Source organism: Hypanus sabinus, chromosome 9 (assembly GCF_030144855.1).
Source record: "Hypanus sabinus isolate sHypSab1 chromosome 9, sHypSab1.hap1, whole genome shotgun sequence".
Classification (NCBI taxonomy): domain Eukaryota; kingdom Metazoa; phylum Chordata; class Chondrichthyes; order Myliobatiformes; family Dasyatidae; genus Hypanus; species Hypanus sabinus.
This window is the reverse complement of record NC_082714.1, coordinates 129239877-129257213: the sequence shown is the minus strand read 5'-3', so window position 1 is coordinate 129257213 and position 17337 is coordinate 129239877. Positions and strand designations below refer to the sequence as shown.

Genomic DNA, 17337 nt, shown 5'->3' with positions numbered 1-17337 from the left:
AACTTAATAGGTGCATGAATGAGTAGAGCATAGAGGGATATAGAATTAGTGCAGGTAAGTGGATTAATATAGATATGAAGGTCGCCATAGTCGCAGTTCACTGCTACACAACTCTATGATTCTATTGTTTAGTGGTTCTAAACAATGAACAAATACATCTTTGAACTCATCAGAAATTATATCTTAATTCATTATAATTAATTGTAATATAAAGCCTTTAAGTTAAAACTTCACTCTTAATGTAAGACATTATTTTATTTATCTTAACAACCGACTTAATAAAGTATAAATAACTAGTATATTTTTCACCAAGAGTGCTCTTTACCTTTTGTAAAAGGTCCTTCAGGGATATAAAAGGCTCCTACTATAATAGCTATAGTGCCAGCTACTTTGAAGAACCAGAATCTGTCAAAAGCAAAATCAAGTAAAATTGGCTAGTAGAATAACTTCAAATTTTCCAGATACACCATGAAAATAAACACAAATACAGCTCTGAAAAACAGTGGGGGGGGAGGGGGGAAGGAGTTTGGAGTAAGATGAGATTGTAGGTGTTTAAAAGCATTAAACTCAACATGACCACTTTCAAATCCAATGGAGAAAGGATAACCAAGAAGCTCCAGGACTTACCAACATGGTAAAATTGACAGCCCAAGACAGAGATGATCTATAGGCAGGTAAATGAATTTCTCACCTACTACCACCCCACTGAATCATGTCATGAATCTGTCACATTTTGCTAAAAGTAACACAGCACACCTTGCCCAACTTCCACTATCCAGACAGCCTGTCTCCATCAAGTCTGGTTAACACTAACAGCACTCCTGAATGCTCTTCAAAACATTCAAGAACACTTCACACACTTAACCAGGAACAACTTTTTTTAAAAAACAATTTTCATTAATAAATACATGAACCTTCCTGTCAATCTACATCAGAACAATGTTATAATATTACTACGGATTAGGCAAGACTAGAAATAGAATCAGTGAAAACAATAACAAAAAATGATTCAAGATTTTTAAAAACTTTAACTACTTTATTTTACTTCTAAATCGTAAACCAATAATATAACTTTCAGCACTTACCCGTTATGTACTGCAGCTCTGGGATCTCTGCTCGTTTTCACATTGATCAAAAGCACAGAGAAGAGAAAGAAGAAGACAGCAAATCCAAAGCAGATACGATAAACTGACTTGTAACTAGCTAGTACATCACAGTTCACAACCCCGTGAACATTTGGAAGCTGAGTACCAAAGCCATCTTCACAAAACCCTGGAATCTATTGGGAAAAATAATTAATTCATGAATTACAACAGATCAAATGCTTTGCCACATTTTTTTATTGCACGAGCCACTCACTCAGTTTTGTTATGACCCACTACCATCAGATTTCTGAATGCACAATGAATTCACACTATTTTTTCCTCTATTTTTGCTTTCAATTTGCACTAACTTAATGTGTGCATTGCAATGTATTGCTATTCCAAAATAACATATGCCAGTGATATTAAACCAGAGTGTGATGCCCTAAATTGTTTCATGTAATAATTATTAATCCTTTGTCAATGAAACCTGCATGTAATAGATTTTCTTCTTAGTTTCTTTCTTTGTTTTTGTTATTTAATTTTAGTGATCTTTCGTTCCTTGTTTTTCTTGAGTAAGCAGAAGGCAGGTTTGCACAAAATGAGGACAACCAGGAAAGAAATAACCAGCAAGTGGCAGCACTGAAGGCATAAACACCTGATTAATGAGAGGTAGGATAATGGCCAAAATGATTGAAGCCGATGGGAAGGTGACAGTAACTCAAATAGCTATGCATTACATCAGTGGTGTACAGAAGAGCATCTCTGAACACACAACACCTTACACCTTGAAATAGATCTGTTACAGCAGCCAAAAACCATGAGCAAACACTCAGTTGCCCATTATTAGAAACGGAGGGCAGAGCAAAGTCAAGATGGCACTAAACAGCAACTCTTGCATCTTTGGAAACAACTCTAATTCTATCTTTGATATCTCTTTTTTCCCTTTCAAGGTTCTTTTGAAGACTCTGGCTTTGGTTCTTTGCAGGAATGGGACCCTCTCTCACGGCCTCACGACCGGCCACTTTTTTATATCCCAAGGACGTGGCCTGGAAGAGTAGCACGCCTTCAGGGTGCTGGATTTGCATGACTCTGGAGACGGGCTGATTCAAGGCTGGTATCCTTGAGGCATTATGGAAGAACACAGAACATCAGAAGCAGCAGGTTAGCTGGCGGCTCTGTGTCCAGAGACCTGAGCCTTTCCCAGATCAATTCTCTGGTTGCAGAGCTCGGAAAAAGTGACGCAACAGATTTTTTAACACCATATATCAGAAAGTTGTTTGTTATGTCTCCCCTCTCACTGTGATACAGGGACACTTCTTTTTCCCTTATTAGGGGGAAGAGAATTACCAGGTGAACGAGTAGTCTTTGAGGTACTGCAAGTCTGTCTTTATTGCTGCACACTTGAGTGCTCAGTGGAGGGTGCTGGTGGGGTGGGGTTCATTGCTTTGCTGCTGCTTATGTGTGGGGAGGGGAGCTGGGGGAACTTTCAGGTTCTAGCATTTAACTGTCATTCATTCTTTGGGGCATTCCTCTGCTTAAGTGGATGTTTGTGAAGAAAAAGAATTTCAAGATATATATTGTATACATTTCTCTGACATTAAACGTACCTTTTGAACCTATCATACATTCCTATACCAAATAAAGTGGCCACTGAATGTATATTATAGGAAGTTTGAAGGTTGCAGATATTCTTGAATCCACCAATATCAGCCTACCCTTAAAAAGGGTACCTTTGACTTTACAAACCTTAAAATTCCCTTGTTTCCCTATATCCTTGATTACACTATCACCTATCAAATCACATCCAGCTTTCCTGCTATATGTCAAACTCTCCAGTCATATTCATACTTTACATGAAGCAGCACCAATTAAAAACTACATCCTCTATGCACTATTCTTCCTAAAATGCTGCAACCTTTATTGTGATTCATCACAGGATGTGAAAATGGGATTACAAGTTCAACCAAAGAGTAAGAAATGAGGAGACAAAAGAGATTGCAAACACTGGAATCTGGAGCAAAAAATAATTTGCTAGTAGAACTCAGCAGGTGAAACAGCTTCTGTGACAGGAAACGAATTGCTGAAACCCAGCATATTGTTTGTTGGGATAAGAAATGTGGACGTGTTAAAATACAGAACTTCTTTATACAAATGATAATCATCAGTTGGATAGATTTCAAAAGTAAACAGAGGCTAAAACTGTTTTACCGAAATTAATATTTACTCATGTGGTAATTTTGTAAACCAAATAGTCAAGGAAAAATCATGCTTGATGGCAACATTCCTTGTCACTCAATATCAGTTTCCAGAGGTGTGGGAAACATGTGTTTTTCCAGATAACAATAAGTATGTTGTTGAAATTAGATGAATTCTAAACCACAGTCAGATATATTCATTGTTTTTTCCAAGCTTGAAGAAAACGAGACACTTCCCACTTCCTTCTAATTTTAACAATTATTATCATTGGTGGTCTTCCCACAGAGTTAATCCCACTGAAGATCTGTTATGAAATTGCTAAACTGTTTTTCAGAACTAAATTTATGGTTTTGCATAAATGAATTTATGGATTTACATAAATGAATTATATTAGTTCACAGAATTACCCGTTGATCTACAAATATATTTCAATAGGTTCCAGCATAGTTCTGGAGGACTGGGAAATTCCAAATGTCACTCCACTCTTCAAAAAGGAAGAGACAGAAGGAAGGAGGTTATAGGCCAGTTAGTCTGACCTCAGTGGTTGGGAAGACATTAGATTCAGTTTTTAAGAATGTGGTTTCAGGGTACTTGGAGGCACATGGAGGCTGTAGTCAGCATGGTTTCAAGGGAAAATCCTCCCTGACAAATCTGTTGGAATTTTTTAAAGAAATAACAAGCAGGATAGACAAAGGAGAACCGGATGACAAGATGCGATACATGAAGCTACTTGACAAGAGCCCATGGTATTACAGAAAAGAACCTAGCACAGATAGAGTATTGGCTAATTGGCAAAAGGTAAAGAGAAGGAATAAAGGGAGCCTTTTCTAGTTGGCTGCTGGTGATTAGTGGTGTTCCACAGGGGTCTGTGCTGGGACCACTTCCTTTTATGTTAAATGTCAATGATTTGGATGATGGAAAAAACTGCTTTCTGGCTAAGTTTGTAAATGAATAGAAGATAGGTGGAGGGGCAGGTAATATTGAGGAAGCAGAGAAACTACAGAAGGACACAGACAGATTAGGAAAATGGGCAAAGTAGCAGCAGATGGAATACAGTGACGGGAAGTGTATGGACATGCACTTTAGTAGAAGAAATAAAAGCACAGACCATTTACTAAATGGAGAAAAAATTCAAAAATATGAGCTGTAAAGGGACTTGGGAGTCCTCATGCAGGATTTCATAAATGTTAATTTGCAGGTTGAGTTGGTAATGAGGAAGGGAAATGCAATGTTAGCATTCATTGAGAGGACTAGAATATAAAAGCAAGGATGTAATGTTGAAGCTTTATAAGGCCACACCTGGAGTACTGTGACCAGTTTTGGGTGCCTTATCTAATAAAGAATGTGCTGAGATTAGAAAGGGTTCAAAGGAGGTTCATAAAAATGATTCTGGGCTTGAAAGGCTTATCATACGAGAAGCGTCTGGTGGCTCTGGACCTATACTCACTGGAATTCAGAAGAATGAGAGGGGATCTCATTGCAACCCCTCTATTGAAAGGCCTCAACAGAGTGGATATGGAGGGGATGTATCTTGTGGTGGCTTGTCTAAGACCAGAGGACACAGCCTCAGAATGGAGGGATGTCCATGTAAAATAGAGATGAGAAGGAATTTCTTTAGCCAGACAGTGATGCATCTGTGAAATCTGTTGCTGCAAACAGAAGCGGAGGAAAAGTCACTGGGTATATTTCATTCAGAGGTTGATAGATTCTTATTTAGTCAGGGAACGAGGAGATACGGAGAGAAGACAGGAGACGGGGGCTTAGAGGGAAATGGATAAGCCATGATGAAATGACAGAGCAAACTTGATGGGCCAAATGGCCTAATTCTGCTCCAGTATCTTATGGTCTATACTGTATTTAACTTATCTGAAATGAAATAACTGAAGAACCATAATACAAGCCAATGTACATGTTGTAAATCAAAGAAATCGAAGAATTTTAGAAGCTGATTGTGAAGATAGGAAGAAATTGATCAATATGATTTCCATATCTTATCTACTTAACGGAAATGTAATTACTTCTTTGGAGAAATTAGAAAAAATAAAAGTAACAATTTGCATTGAGGGAAGTGAAAGTTCTATTCCCATCACGTTAAACATACTAAGGATTAATTATATAAGACGTACCTTTTTTAGTTGTATTGCTATTCCTGGAGCCAGCATAATACAAGCCACAAAAGTTCCCAGAAGCAACATGAATGCATAGATCAATCTAGTTACCGTAGAATTTTTGGAATTGGGGCAACAGCTGCATAACAAACAAGGAGCACTGCTGCACAGACATGATACCTATAGGGAATATTACAAAAAGACATTGATTTGTCTAGAGAGAATAATTTCTCACAATAATTCAAGGTCCAACAATAATTCTGCATTTAAGTTTCACCAATAAGCATTTGCAATTTACCCAAAACTAAATGGGTCATAATGTGGAGATATGAGTCTCAAAATTCAAAATCTACTACAGCAAATTGAATCATTTGAAAATTATTTTGTGCATTTCCAAAATGACAATGGCCCAGCAGTTATAAAAAAAAATCAATGGTGCATCCAAAGCATAAGCCAAATTTGTTGCACAGAATTTAAATAAAATCATTACAGTGAATGAAATGGATACTTATGCTGTCAGCACTAATTAATTAGACTTTGACAACTTACACAATTTCATCAATCACATTTCATTTACTTTTGTAAAGGATAAACAGCATGGCCTCTGTCACTACGCTGCTCCGACATTTGGACAAAGAAGTGCTATCTTTATACTGAAATTGTCTAGTTGTATACAAATATTGATCCAATAGAAACATAGTACACTTCTGAATCCCATAATTAGCATAGTTAAGTACCAATTTCAGGTGTTAATAACTAATTAAGTGTCCATTATAAAGAACAATAATACATGAGAATTAGTAAACTAACTGTTCAATTACAAGTGTTCCCATAGAGATCCTTCGTTTGTTTCATTATCTTGTCCTAGATTGCTCATTGACCTTGGTTCCCCCACAAAGGCTGAACAACAGACTTTCAAGGGTCATGTCAGCCTGGGTAAGTAACTACACTATGCCTGCACTCTGTCTGTCAGCTTATCATCTTGACTTGTTGCCTTAGTGAGCTTTCACATTGTGAAAAGATGCTCTCTTTGGTTAGCACATATTTTAACTCTTGTTTGCTTCAATTTCCACAATGCAATACCAAAAGACTTTTTTTTGCCATTCAAAGCTCACCAAACAGAAAGATTTTATTTTGCATCTATCAACCCTTATGAATTCAGAGTCAGTCCAAATGGCTATATTAGCTAGGCAACTTGAGAATGAAACCAGATTCCAACTGTCATTTTAAAACATATTTTTACTGAATTTACTTAGTTAATTCAAAAACAGAATTGAGAAAATTTAAAGAACTATATAAAGCTCCATTCCAGCTCCAAGTCTGTTATTTGTATGTCATGGCAGAATAAATGCTCATTCGCATTTTGCATTATTAAGAGGGCTTCTGTTTCAATTACTTTGAAAAGCAGGAGATACATCACAACATTTTGGAAAAATACATTAACTCCTGTCAAATCTTTTTCTCATTATCTTAAAATTAAGTCCCCAGCAACCGACTTCCCCACAAAAAAAATGTCTTTCCTATTCAATTTGCATGGCTAATAATTTACCCAGCTATCTTTTGCCATAATTACTGCCCACAATACATCAAGGTAACACATTCACTCAATTCAAAAGAATTAAAAAACAACAAAATTAATAGGTACATTTTTCTGCAAAATTACTGCCAATAATAATATTAAAGAGTTAATTACTATTACAAAGTTGCAATTTACGGAGGAAATCGTAATGTTACCGCTCTACAATGTTAACTCATAAGACTCAAAATCCAATTACATGGAACACTGCTGTTATGCACAGACTTATAATCAACAGATGTTTTCTTTCTACAACTGTATCTGCTATTTTAATCAATTCTAGTCTTAAAGTTATTAAATTTACACTTTCAAAAGATTGAAAAGGTATCAATGTACAAGCATGTTAAAATTTGAGTGCATTCTGCAGGCTAGGATCATATCAAATTAATTTATCAGTGTCTGATAAAACAGAAAAATTAAGATGAAACTACGGTGTCAATTAACATCTGCAAATCTGAAATTTGCAATACTGTACATTACTGATGTACTCTTTCAAGAGAAAATAAAATGTCCTCTGATACCAACGTAAAAGATCCCGTAACTAATTCAAGATGAAGAATGTTATTACATAATTTCACATTTTTAATAAAAGTTATAGAAATTATTAATAATATTGGTTGGGGAAATTATTCCAACTAGGCAACATGGTACTGAACACAATTGTTTAAAACATGAAATTACTATTTAAAACTCTGTACATGGAAATACATGAGCAGTAACTACTATTGTTTCAGTTTCAGTTTCTTCAACACTAGAAACATTTATGAACACAAAACGTACACAGCTAACACATGTCTTCCCTAATTAAGTCATTTAAAGAACTTTCACTGCAAAGGGTTTTAATTTAATATGCACTTCACAAAGACTGAGCTTTATAAAAGCGGTAGGGAAATTACTGGAGAAAACTCTAGCCATAGGATTTATTTACATTTGGAAAGGCATAAGTGGATCATGGAGCACCAGCATGGCTGTGCAAGAGGTAACTAAGAAAGCTAATGAAGACATGATGACAGATGTTGTCTACATGGACTTTTGTAAGGCATCTGACAAGGTTCCACCTGGCAGGCTAGTGCAAAAGGTGAAGGCACAATGGGATCTAATGCAGGATGACCATGTAGATCCAAAATTGGCTTGGTGATGAGAGGCTGGGAGTGCTGGTGGAGGATTACTTTTCTGATCAGAGGTATGAGACCAGTTATGTACAACAGAGATCAATGCTGGGATACATGTTGTTTGTGATATATTTCAACAATGTGGATCTGACTGTAAAAGGAATGGTCCATAAGCTTGTAGATTGCATGAGAATTACTGGTGTAGTGGGCAGCAAGGAACATCTTCCAAAAACAAACAAAAGAAAATCTATAGATGCTGGAAATCAAAGTATTACACACAAAATGTTGGACAAACCCAGCAGGCCAGGCACATTCTTTGGAAAAGTGTAAACAGTTGACATTTCAGGCTGAGACCCTTCTTCAGGATTCTTTTTTTCTTTATAAAAGCGGTAGGGAAATTACTGGAGAAAACTCTAGCCATAGGATTTATTTACATTTGGAAAGGTATAAGTGGATCATGGAGCACCAGCTCTTTCAGAAAAAAAGAGATTAGAAATCAGAGTATGGAGGTAGTGGGAGGAGAGGAAGACATACAGAGTAATATGTGAAAGTAAAACTAGGAGGGGGAGGGGTAAAGTAAAGAGCAGGGAAGTCGATTGATGAAAGGCAAAGGAGGGGATCTGACAGGAGACGACAGAAGTCCATGGGAGAAAGAAGGGGGAGGAGCACTAGAGAGAGGTGATGAACAGGTAAGAAAATAAGATGAGGGTGGAATGGGGAATAGTGAAGAGTGGTGGGGCAATTAATTGAACTTCGAGAAATCAACATTCATGCCATCAGACTGGAGGCTACCCAGACAGAATAAAATGTGTTACTCCTCCAACCTGAGTGTGGCCTCATCACTGCAGTAGAGGAGGCCATGAACTGACATGTCAATTATGGGAAGTAGAATTGAAATGGGTGGCCACCAGGAGAGCCCACTTTTCCTGGCAGACAGAGCATAGGTGCTTGGCAAAGCAGTCTACTAATCTACGTTGGGTCTCACCAATATACAGAAGCCCAGACCAGATACAATAAATGACCCCAATAGATTCACAGGTGAAGTGTTGCCTCACCTTGAATTGTCTTCCAAACATACATAGATTGTATAGAAAGTTGAATAAAGTGTTGGCAGATGAAATTTAATCTCAATAAGTACAAGGTGTTGCAATTTGGGAAGTCAAAGAGAGGAATATTATGTATATATATATATATATAAATAGCAAGGCACTAAGGAATGTTGATAGACAGAGACCTCGTGTTTCAAATCTGTAGTTCCCTAAAAGTGGCATTACAGGTAGATGGGTGGTGAAGGAGACATATGGCATGCTGGCCTTCATGGAATACTAAAGTTAAGCCATTCTATGGCAATTGTACTAAGTGCTCCTCCTCTTGTTTCTCCCTTGGCCTCTGTCCTCTCCTGTGAGATTCCCCCCCCCCCCCCCCCTTCTCCAGCACTTTGTCTTTCATCAATTGGTACTGCACAAGGAATAACGTATACAGTTCTGGTCACCATATTCTAGGAAGGATGTAGTTGTATAGGAGAGAGGCTATCTGCCAGATTGCTTCCTGGATTGAAAGTCTTTAGTTACGAGGAAATATTTTCCCTGAGGACTTGTTTTCCTTGGAGCAAAGGAGACAAAGGTCACCTTATACAATAAGAAACACATAGGTAGATACTCACAAAAGTATATGGCCATAGGTTTGCAGTGAGAGAGAAGGGTTTAAAGAGGACATGATGGTTTTCTCAACAGAGAGGTGGCGATGGAAATGAACACGGTCGCAACGCTTAAGACATTTAGACAGTCACTTGAACGGACAAGATGCAAAAGGATATGGACCTAATGTGGGCAAATGGGATTAGTGTAAACGGAACAAGTCGTCCGCATGCTCATAGAGAGTGGAGGGCTGCTTCTGTATTAATCATCTCTACGTAACTATGAAAACTCCGTTCATAACACAAAATTAGATACAATCATTCAAACATTAAGTCTTTGAAACGAAATAACATTTAACAATTTTTTACTTGACTTTTTTTAGACTATGCACGTGAAAGATAACGGTAAACTATAAACCCTTAACAGAATCTTTTTAAACACAATAAAACGCTCTTTGGGAAGGTAGCCCCTACTCAGAAGTTTTCAGATGACACCCTCCAATTCTGGAGTTAGACTGCAAGCGAAGCTACCTCGCAGCTGCACATTCTTCCAAAAGGGAGATGCGGAATTAATGACGACGGCTTCAACTTTTGGACGCCTTCAAACACAACAGCGTGAGCGAGTAAACATCAGGCCGTGGCCCACAGTAAATACAGCGGACCGTGAGAGACGTGACCAGGCCTAACCAGCCCTGAGGGGTACGGCCCGTCGCATTTCCTCCTTACCAAGCTGCCCAGGGAGCACACAGCTAAAACGGCGCCCATCTTCCAGCAGTGGAGAGGATCCCAACCGAAGCCCCCCTCCGCCGGCAAGTCCACCACAAGCACCTCCCCAAATTACAACCGCGTTACCCGGCAGCGGACAAAGGGGCGTCTGTCCTGATGTCATCGCGTCGACGTGACGCCGCCGCACGTTTTGATTGACAGAGGACAAAATGCTTGGTCCGGAGTGGCCGAGCAGCGTCTGCGGGAGGTAAAGCGTGTTTTTCCCGGTGCTTTGGTTGGAGGAGCTGGCATCAGGGTCTGGCCGTGATCCATTCCTCTGTCTCCACAGATACTGCTCGACCAGCTGAGATTGTGTACTTTTGCTCCAGATGCCGGTTACTGCAATCGCTTGTTTCGCTTAACAGGGGAATAATTTTAAAAAAAAGGACACTGGCATGTTTTGGTGAGCAGTGTTGTAAGAGATGCACGGTTGGGAGTCTGTGCTTCAACGTCTTTCGCTGGGAGGAAAACAATATTCAAAAGCAAGAGAAAACCTGTAGATGTTGAAAAACACACACACATACACACTCACACACACACACCACATACACACACACACACCACATACACACACACACACTCACACACACCACATACACACACACACACACTCACACACATCTCATACACACACACACACACTCACACTCACACACACACCACATACACACACACACACCACATACACACTCACACTCACACACACACACACCACATACACACACACACACACTCACACTCACACACACCACATACACACACACTCACACACACACCACATACACACTCACACTCACACTCACACACACCACATACACACACACCACATACACACACACTCACACACACACCACATACACACACACACCACATACACACACACACACACTCACACACACACCACATACACACACACACACACACACCACATACACACTCACACACACACACACACCACATACACACACACACACCACATACACACACACACACACACACACACACACACACACACAGTGCTGGAGGAACTCAGCAAGCAAGGGCTTTTGAGGGTTGAGACCCTTCATCAGAACTCAAAAGATGAAGGGTATGATCGGCCTGAAACGTTGACTGTTTACTCTTTTCCAAAGATGCTAGCTGGTCTGCTGAGCTCCTACAATTTGTGTGTGTTGCTAGGAAAACAATATTGTTACTTATGATTTTCTGATATTTATTAGTAATTACGTGCTGGTTCCAGGACTTAAACTCTGAAATGATAACTTCAAGGAATTTCAAGACCTTTTCCACCTGATTCTTTAATGATGTTTCCTGTTTCCTTTTAATCCTGTTTCCTCCTTCTGTAGTCAATAATCAGCTTTTTGGCCAAAACATTGACTGCACTCTTTACCTGCCCAGCCTGCTGAGTTCCTCCAGCATTTTGTGTGTGTAGCTCTTTGGTTTTTTTGACTTTCAGTGAGAGTTTGTTGTCGTGGCACCATTCAACCAGATTTGGTAAATTAGTGAAGAAATTTTCCACACTCACATGCAAATGTGGTTCATGGTAGCCAAATTCTTATTTTGTAGACAGAAACTCAAAATCTTATTGTTCCAACCTTTGGTAAAATATCTGTTGGAGATGCATTGCTGACCAGATTTTGCTTCATTGGTTCTCAACATTTTGAATAAAATTGGACGTCCTGTAACCACAAAAAATTCTTGAACCTAAGCATCCTTCTTACTACTGGGCTGTTATTTTCAAATAGTGATAGTTCAGAGTCAAAAATGATATTTGCGTAGTCTCAAAATATAACAAGACCTTTCTCTCCAGGAAAGGAGCAACGTTTGATAACAATGCATACTCAGTGATATACAAAGTAATAGCTCAGGGTATGTCATGATGTAAAAAAGCTATTACTATTTGTATGGTGTTACTCTGTATTGGCATCTCAAGAGTGAGGCAATGATTGATTACACTGGAGTGCAATCCAGGGCATGAATTAATCCATGGAGAGTAAGAATAATATATTTCTCAGGGACCATCCAATAAAATTTTTCAAAAATGTTAATCCTTCGTCTTTTGACAAGAATTATATTTTAACTGTAAATGTTCTTTTGACAACAATAACTGAAATTTCAATCTAGAGCAATAAAAGGTAAGGCTGATTTCTTTGTGCACTTTTAGTGTTCCATAGATATTTCATTGGTTTGAAAATTATTGTGGTGAAATTAGGAACTTGCTCTTTTGGATTCATTAGATTTCAAGAGCATTAGATTTCTGTCCAGATGAAGGGTCTTGACTCGAAACATTGGCTGTCCAGTTTTCTCCGTAGACATGTCTGACCCACTGAGTTTATCCAGCATTCTGTGTGTTGCTCTAGATTCCAGCATTTCTAGTTCCTTGTGTCTCCAGGAACCAAGTTTGAAAAGTACTCTTCCAGGATGTACAGGTCATTTTGAAAACTCGTTGCCTTAATGCACTATCACCCTGTGTAAATAAATTCATGAGATGATGTCTGCAAGATATTACTGACATACGGGATAAGAAGAATGGGAGAAAGAGCATTTCCTTGAGGAAACCATCATTACTTGCTGCTAATTGAGTTCTCCCCAACCTGTTGTTTACTTGAAATGCATTTTTCATGAACAGTTGTCTGTGTTAAATCACAATCACCAGCTTCAGCAAAGTCGTATTCCCCATATACTGTCAAATACTCGAGGAAGGTATATTAATGTTGCACCTGTTTTCTCAGTAAGGTTGGAAAAAAAGGCAAAATTAATGATATCAGCAACTTTGTCGTTCCAAAATACACGAGTGCATAAAAGAAGGAAGTCCAACTTTATAAAGGGTTTCCTCTAATTCTTCTTGAGGCATATCAATGCTGCACAGACCAGTAAATGGAATATTCTCACTTTATTTGCAGTCATGTTAGTTTTTGGCCAGATCCGCTATTTACTGTGTCCTTCATCTTGCTGTATCTTTTGTTCAATACAGCTGTTTTCTCATTATATTAATCCTGACCCCACAATCAATATCAACAGACTGTTTTAAAAGATACCCCTTCTCCGATTTAAAAAAAAATCTGCCCAAGTAGATAGATGTGATACAAAAACTCATTGCCTGAAGCATACCGGCCTAGAAATGCAATCATCTAACATTGTTTCATACGTTTGAAAATTAATCACCCTGTCACACCAACCAACCCTGGAGGAAAAGGAGAAAATGACTCCTTACAGGTTGTATCATTTCACTCTAGAAATTTGACCAGGTACTTAACAGCCTCAATCACAATTGATGGTAGACTGTGTGGTCCCCTGCTTAACTTTTGTCCCCTCTAATGTGCGATGCAATGAACTTTTCTCACCTCTACCCACTAATCTCAAAACCCAATCACCATGCTCTGAGATGCAGACCCACCTCCCACCTCCAACCTCTAATCCCAAAGGTTCTTTCCAACATCCATCAACTTTACTGGCTTGTGAATCTCCAAGGTCCCAGACATGACCTCTGCCACTTAGCTTCCTTTAGTTCTTTGGTTGTGCTTTCTCCCTCATTAATCTATAAACAGAATAACATCATTTGCAGCTTGTCCCCATGTCAGTGCTGCCATCAGTAACATTCCAATCATGCTGTCCATTCCTCTGCCACCCTCTCAATAACTTAAAGTGAACTTGTTTTTCCTCATTCCCATTCTGACAAGGGACAGTCAGCCTGAAAATTTTTGCTTGTTCTCTTTCCACAGGAGTTGCCTGACCTGTTGATTTACTGCAGTATCTTCTGTTATTTTTTCAGCATCTGCATTTTTTTCAGTTTTTGTTGTAATTCAATATATTGCATAGTGGGGGTAATTCAATTGAATTATAATCATGTTTCTCACTGGTGCCTGGAATTATTAGTAATCTATATTAAAATTAAAATAGAAAGGAATTGTTAGCATGACTTGTCACATTCTTCAGTAACACCTCTAACAGATTTTATTTAAGCCTTGTGCTGTTGGTAGAAAAATAATATTCAGTTCTGAAAGCGATCACTGAACTTCTGAACTGAACCTGACTTTATAGTACTGACTGCTATTAATATCTATTCAATGTGTGAATTACACAGATCACATACTGATTTCTGTGTTTCTTTGAGCCCTAATCAACAACAGGAATGCAAGAATGAAGGTTTCTCCTGCAAAATGAAAACAACTGGTTAAGTAGGTTTCATGTAAAAAAAGAGAATCAACTAAAACTGCTTGGATATTAATTGGATATTAATCAAAGGCATTAAAAGTTTCATTTGATGAAGTAACAAATTAATTTTTAAAATAATATAACTATCAACACATGGCATCATCTTTTTAAGTATCAAGAATTTGAAGAAATAGACCTTTTTAAAGTTTTCTTCTTGGGATGTCTACTATTGTGATTTGGTCACAGGATTATTCATTTATTCCATGCATTCTCTAGTCACAGATTGGGCAGGTTTTGGTTTACCATCAGGGCTGTAGTATCCTGAGTTGCTTTGAGTTATGTGGATATACTTTGAATATACTTTGCCTGTCTGCCTTGTGTAAGGCTTTTGCAATCTGGCTTTATGTGGAGTACGCTGAATCAGCTTTAAATTGGATTGTCAACATTTAAACATGTGGATCAAAAGGGTATAAATCAGCACTGTGTAGTTAAGGCTGAAAGATATGCTTTTGGAAAATGCCTGGATCCCATGTTTCAATGTACAGCATCACTGTTAAGTCTCTTGTGGCCTAGTTGTAGATGAGATTTGGGGATTTCATCTCCAGTGGATGTTTATTCACTATTGCTCTTTCATTTGGTTGACATAGAGAACAGCTGGCAGTGTAGAGGAATTAGAAACTAGTTGGCAATGGATTTCTTTTGATATTTTTGTTAAACTGTCCTTCCATGTCTCTATGCTGTATGGAAGTTTGAGGTGAGCTGGATGATTGATTTTACTTTACTTTGTCACCAAACAATTGATACTAGAGCGTACAATCATCACAGTGATACCTGTTTCTACGCTTCGCGCTCCCTGAAGTACAAATCGAAGTAAATATAATAAAAATTTAAATTATAAATCATAATTAGAATATAGAACGGGGAAAGTAAGGTAGTGCAAATCAGGTCCAGATATTTGGAAGGTATGGCCCAGATCCGGGTCAGGATCTGTTCAGCAGTCTTATCACAGTTGGAAAAAAGCTGTTCCCAAATCTGGCTGTATGAATCTTCATGCTCCTAAACCTTCTCCCAGAGGGAAGTGGGACAAAAAGTGTTTTGGCTGGGTGGGTCTTGTCCTTGATTATCCTGGCAGCACTGTTCTTACAGCATGCGGTGTAAAGTGAGTCCAAGGATGGAAGATTGGTTTGTGTGATGTGCTGGGCTAGGTTCACGATCTTCTGCAGCTTCTTCCGGTCTTGGACAGGACAACTTCCATACCAGGTTGTGTTATACCATACCAGTTAAAGTATTTTATGAAATTAGTTCAAAGTAACTTTTATTATCAAAGTACACATATGTCATCATATATAACCCTGAGATTCATTTCCTTGTAGGCATACTCAATAACTCTATAGAAAATTAACCACAACATAATCAATGAAAGATTATGTTATTCAACAAGGGTATTCAACCAGAGTGGAGAAGGCATCAAATTATGCAAATACAAAAAGAAGAAATAATAATAAATAAGCAATAAATATTGAGAACATGAGATGAAGAGTTATTGAAAGTGAGTCCATTGGTTGTGGAAACATTTTGATGATGGGGTAAGTGAAAATGAGTGAAGTTATCCTTTGGAGCCTGATGGATGAGGAGTAGTAACTGTTTCTGAACCTGGTGGTGAAAGTCTTGAGGCTCTTGTACCTTCTTCCTGATGGCAGCAGCGAGACGAAGGCATGCTCTCGGTAGTGGTGGTCCCCGATGATGAATGCTGCTTTCCTGCAACAGCATTTCATGTTAGATGTGCTCTATGATTGGGAGGGCTTTACCGATGATGGACTGGGCTGTATCCATTACGTTTTGTTGGATTTTCCATTCAAGGGCATTGGTGTTTCCATACCAGGATGTGGTGCAACCAGTCAACATACTGTCCACCACACATCTATAGGAGTTTGTCATAGTTCAGATGTGCTGCCAGATCTCCGCAAACTCCAAAGGAAGTAGAGGCACTGCCCTGCTCTCCTTGTAACTGCACTTCTGTGCTAGCCCAAGATAGGTCCTCCGAAAGAATAACACTCCGGAACTTGAAGTTGCTAACCTTCTACGTCTCTGATCCTCTATTGAGGATTGGCTCTTGGACCTCTGGTTTCCTTCTGAAGTCAATAATTGGCTATAATAAGCTGTTTCAAGATAATACATTATGGCCCAGTATGACATTTTGACTGTGTGAATCTAGATCTAAAATGCATTTAATCTGACAATGGCATCTGTCTAAATCTAGAACTCTTGCAGCAACTTAGTATGTGTGATGGGAATCAAAAATAAAGAATGCAATGGGCAATTCACTTAGTTTTATCTTTTATTTCCTTACATCTGATATAATATGCCAATTGAATCTTGCAATCCATACATGAATTTACACCTTCATTCCATATTACTTCTTTGATAAAATCACTGATTCAAAACTTCCAGCATAGAGTTATAGTTGAAGGTGCGTGGGTGAGAGAGTTGGCACTACAGGATAATCTGATACTCCTGCTCCTTTTGAGGATGGCCTCCCACTCGGAATGTAGATTCTGTGAATTCAGCCTTCTGTTCATATTTTTAGTAGTTTTGTCTGCATTTGTTCATATTTTGTCTTTTTTAATTATTTGGAACTTTATTTACTGTTGGAGTTCTAAGATTATTGAAATCTAATAGGTACACAAACCAGCACCTACTGACATTC

General features: G+C 38.5%; 1 protein-coding gene across 1 annotated transcript in view; it reads right to left on the bottom strand.

Moving 5' to 3' along the window:
• Positions 1-10605, bottom strand: part of LOC132399800 (serine incorporator 1-like) — a 30830-nt gene extending 20225 nt beyond the window's left edge. Inside the window, exons 1-4 of the mRNA XM_059980557.1 lie at positions 10440-10605; positions 5408-5569; positions 1086-1279; positions 326-405 (exon numbers count right to left, since the gene is read on the bottom strand). Coding sequence (XP_059836540.1) covers positions 326-405; positions 1086-1279; positions 5408-5569; positions 10440-10478 — 475 coding nt within the window. The 5' untranslated portion in view covers positions 10479-10605. The remainder of the gene's footprint in view (positions 1-325; positions 406-1085; positions 1280-5407; positions 5570-10439) is intronic.
• Positions 10606-17337: the final 6732 nt, after the last annotated feature.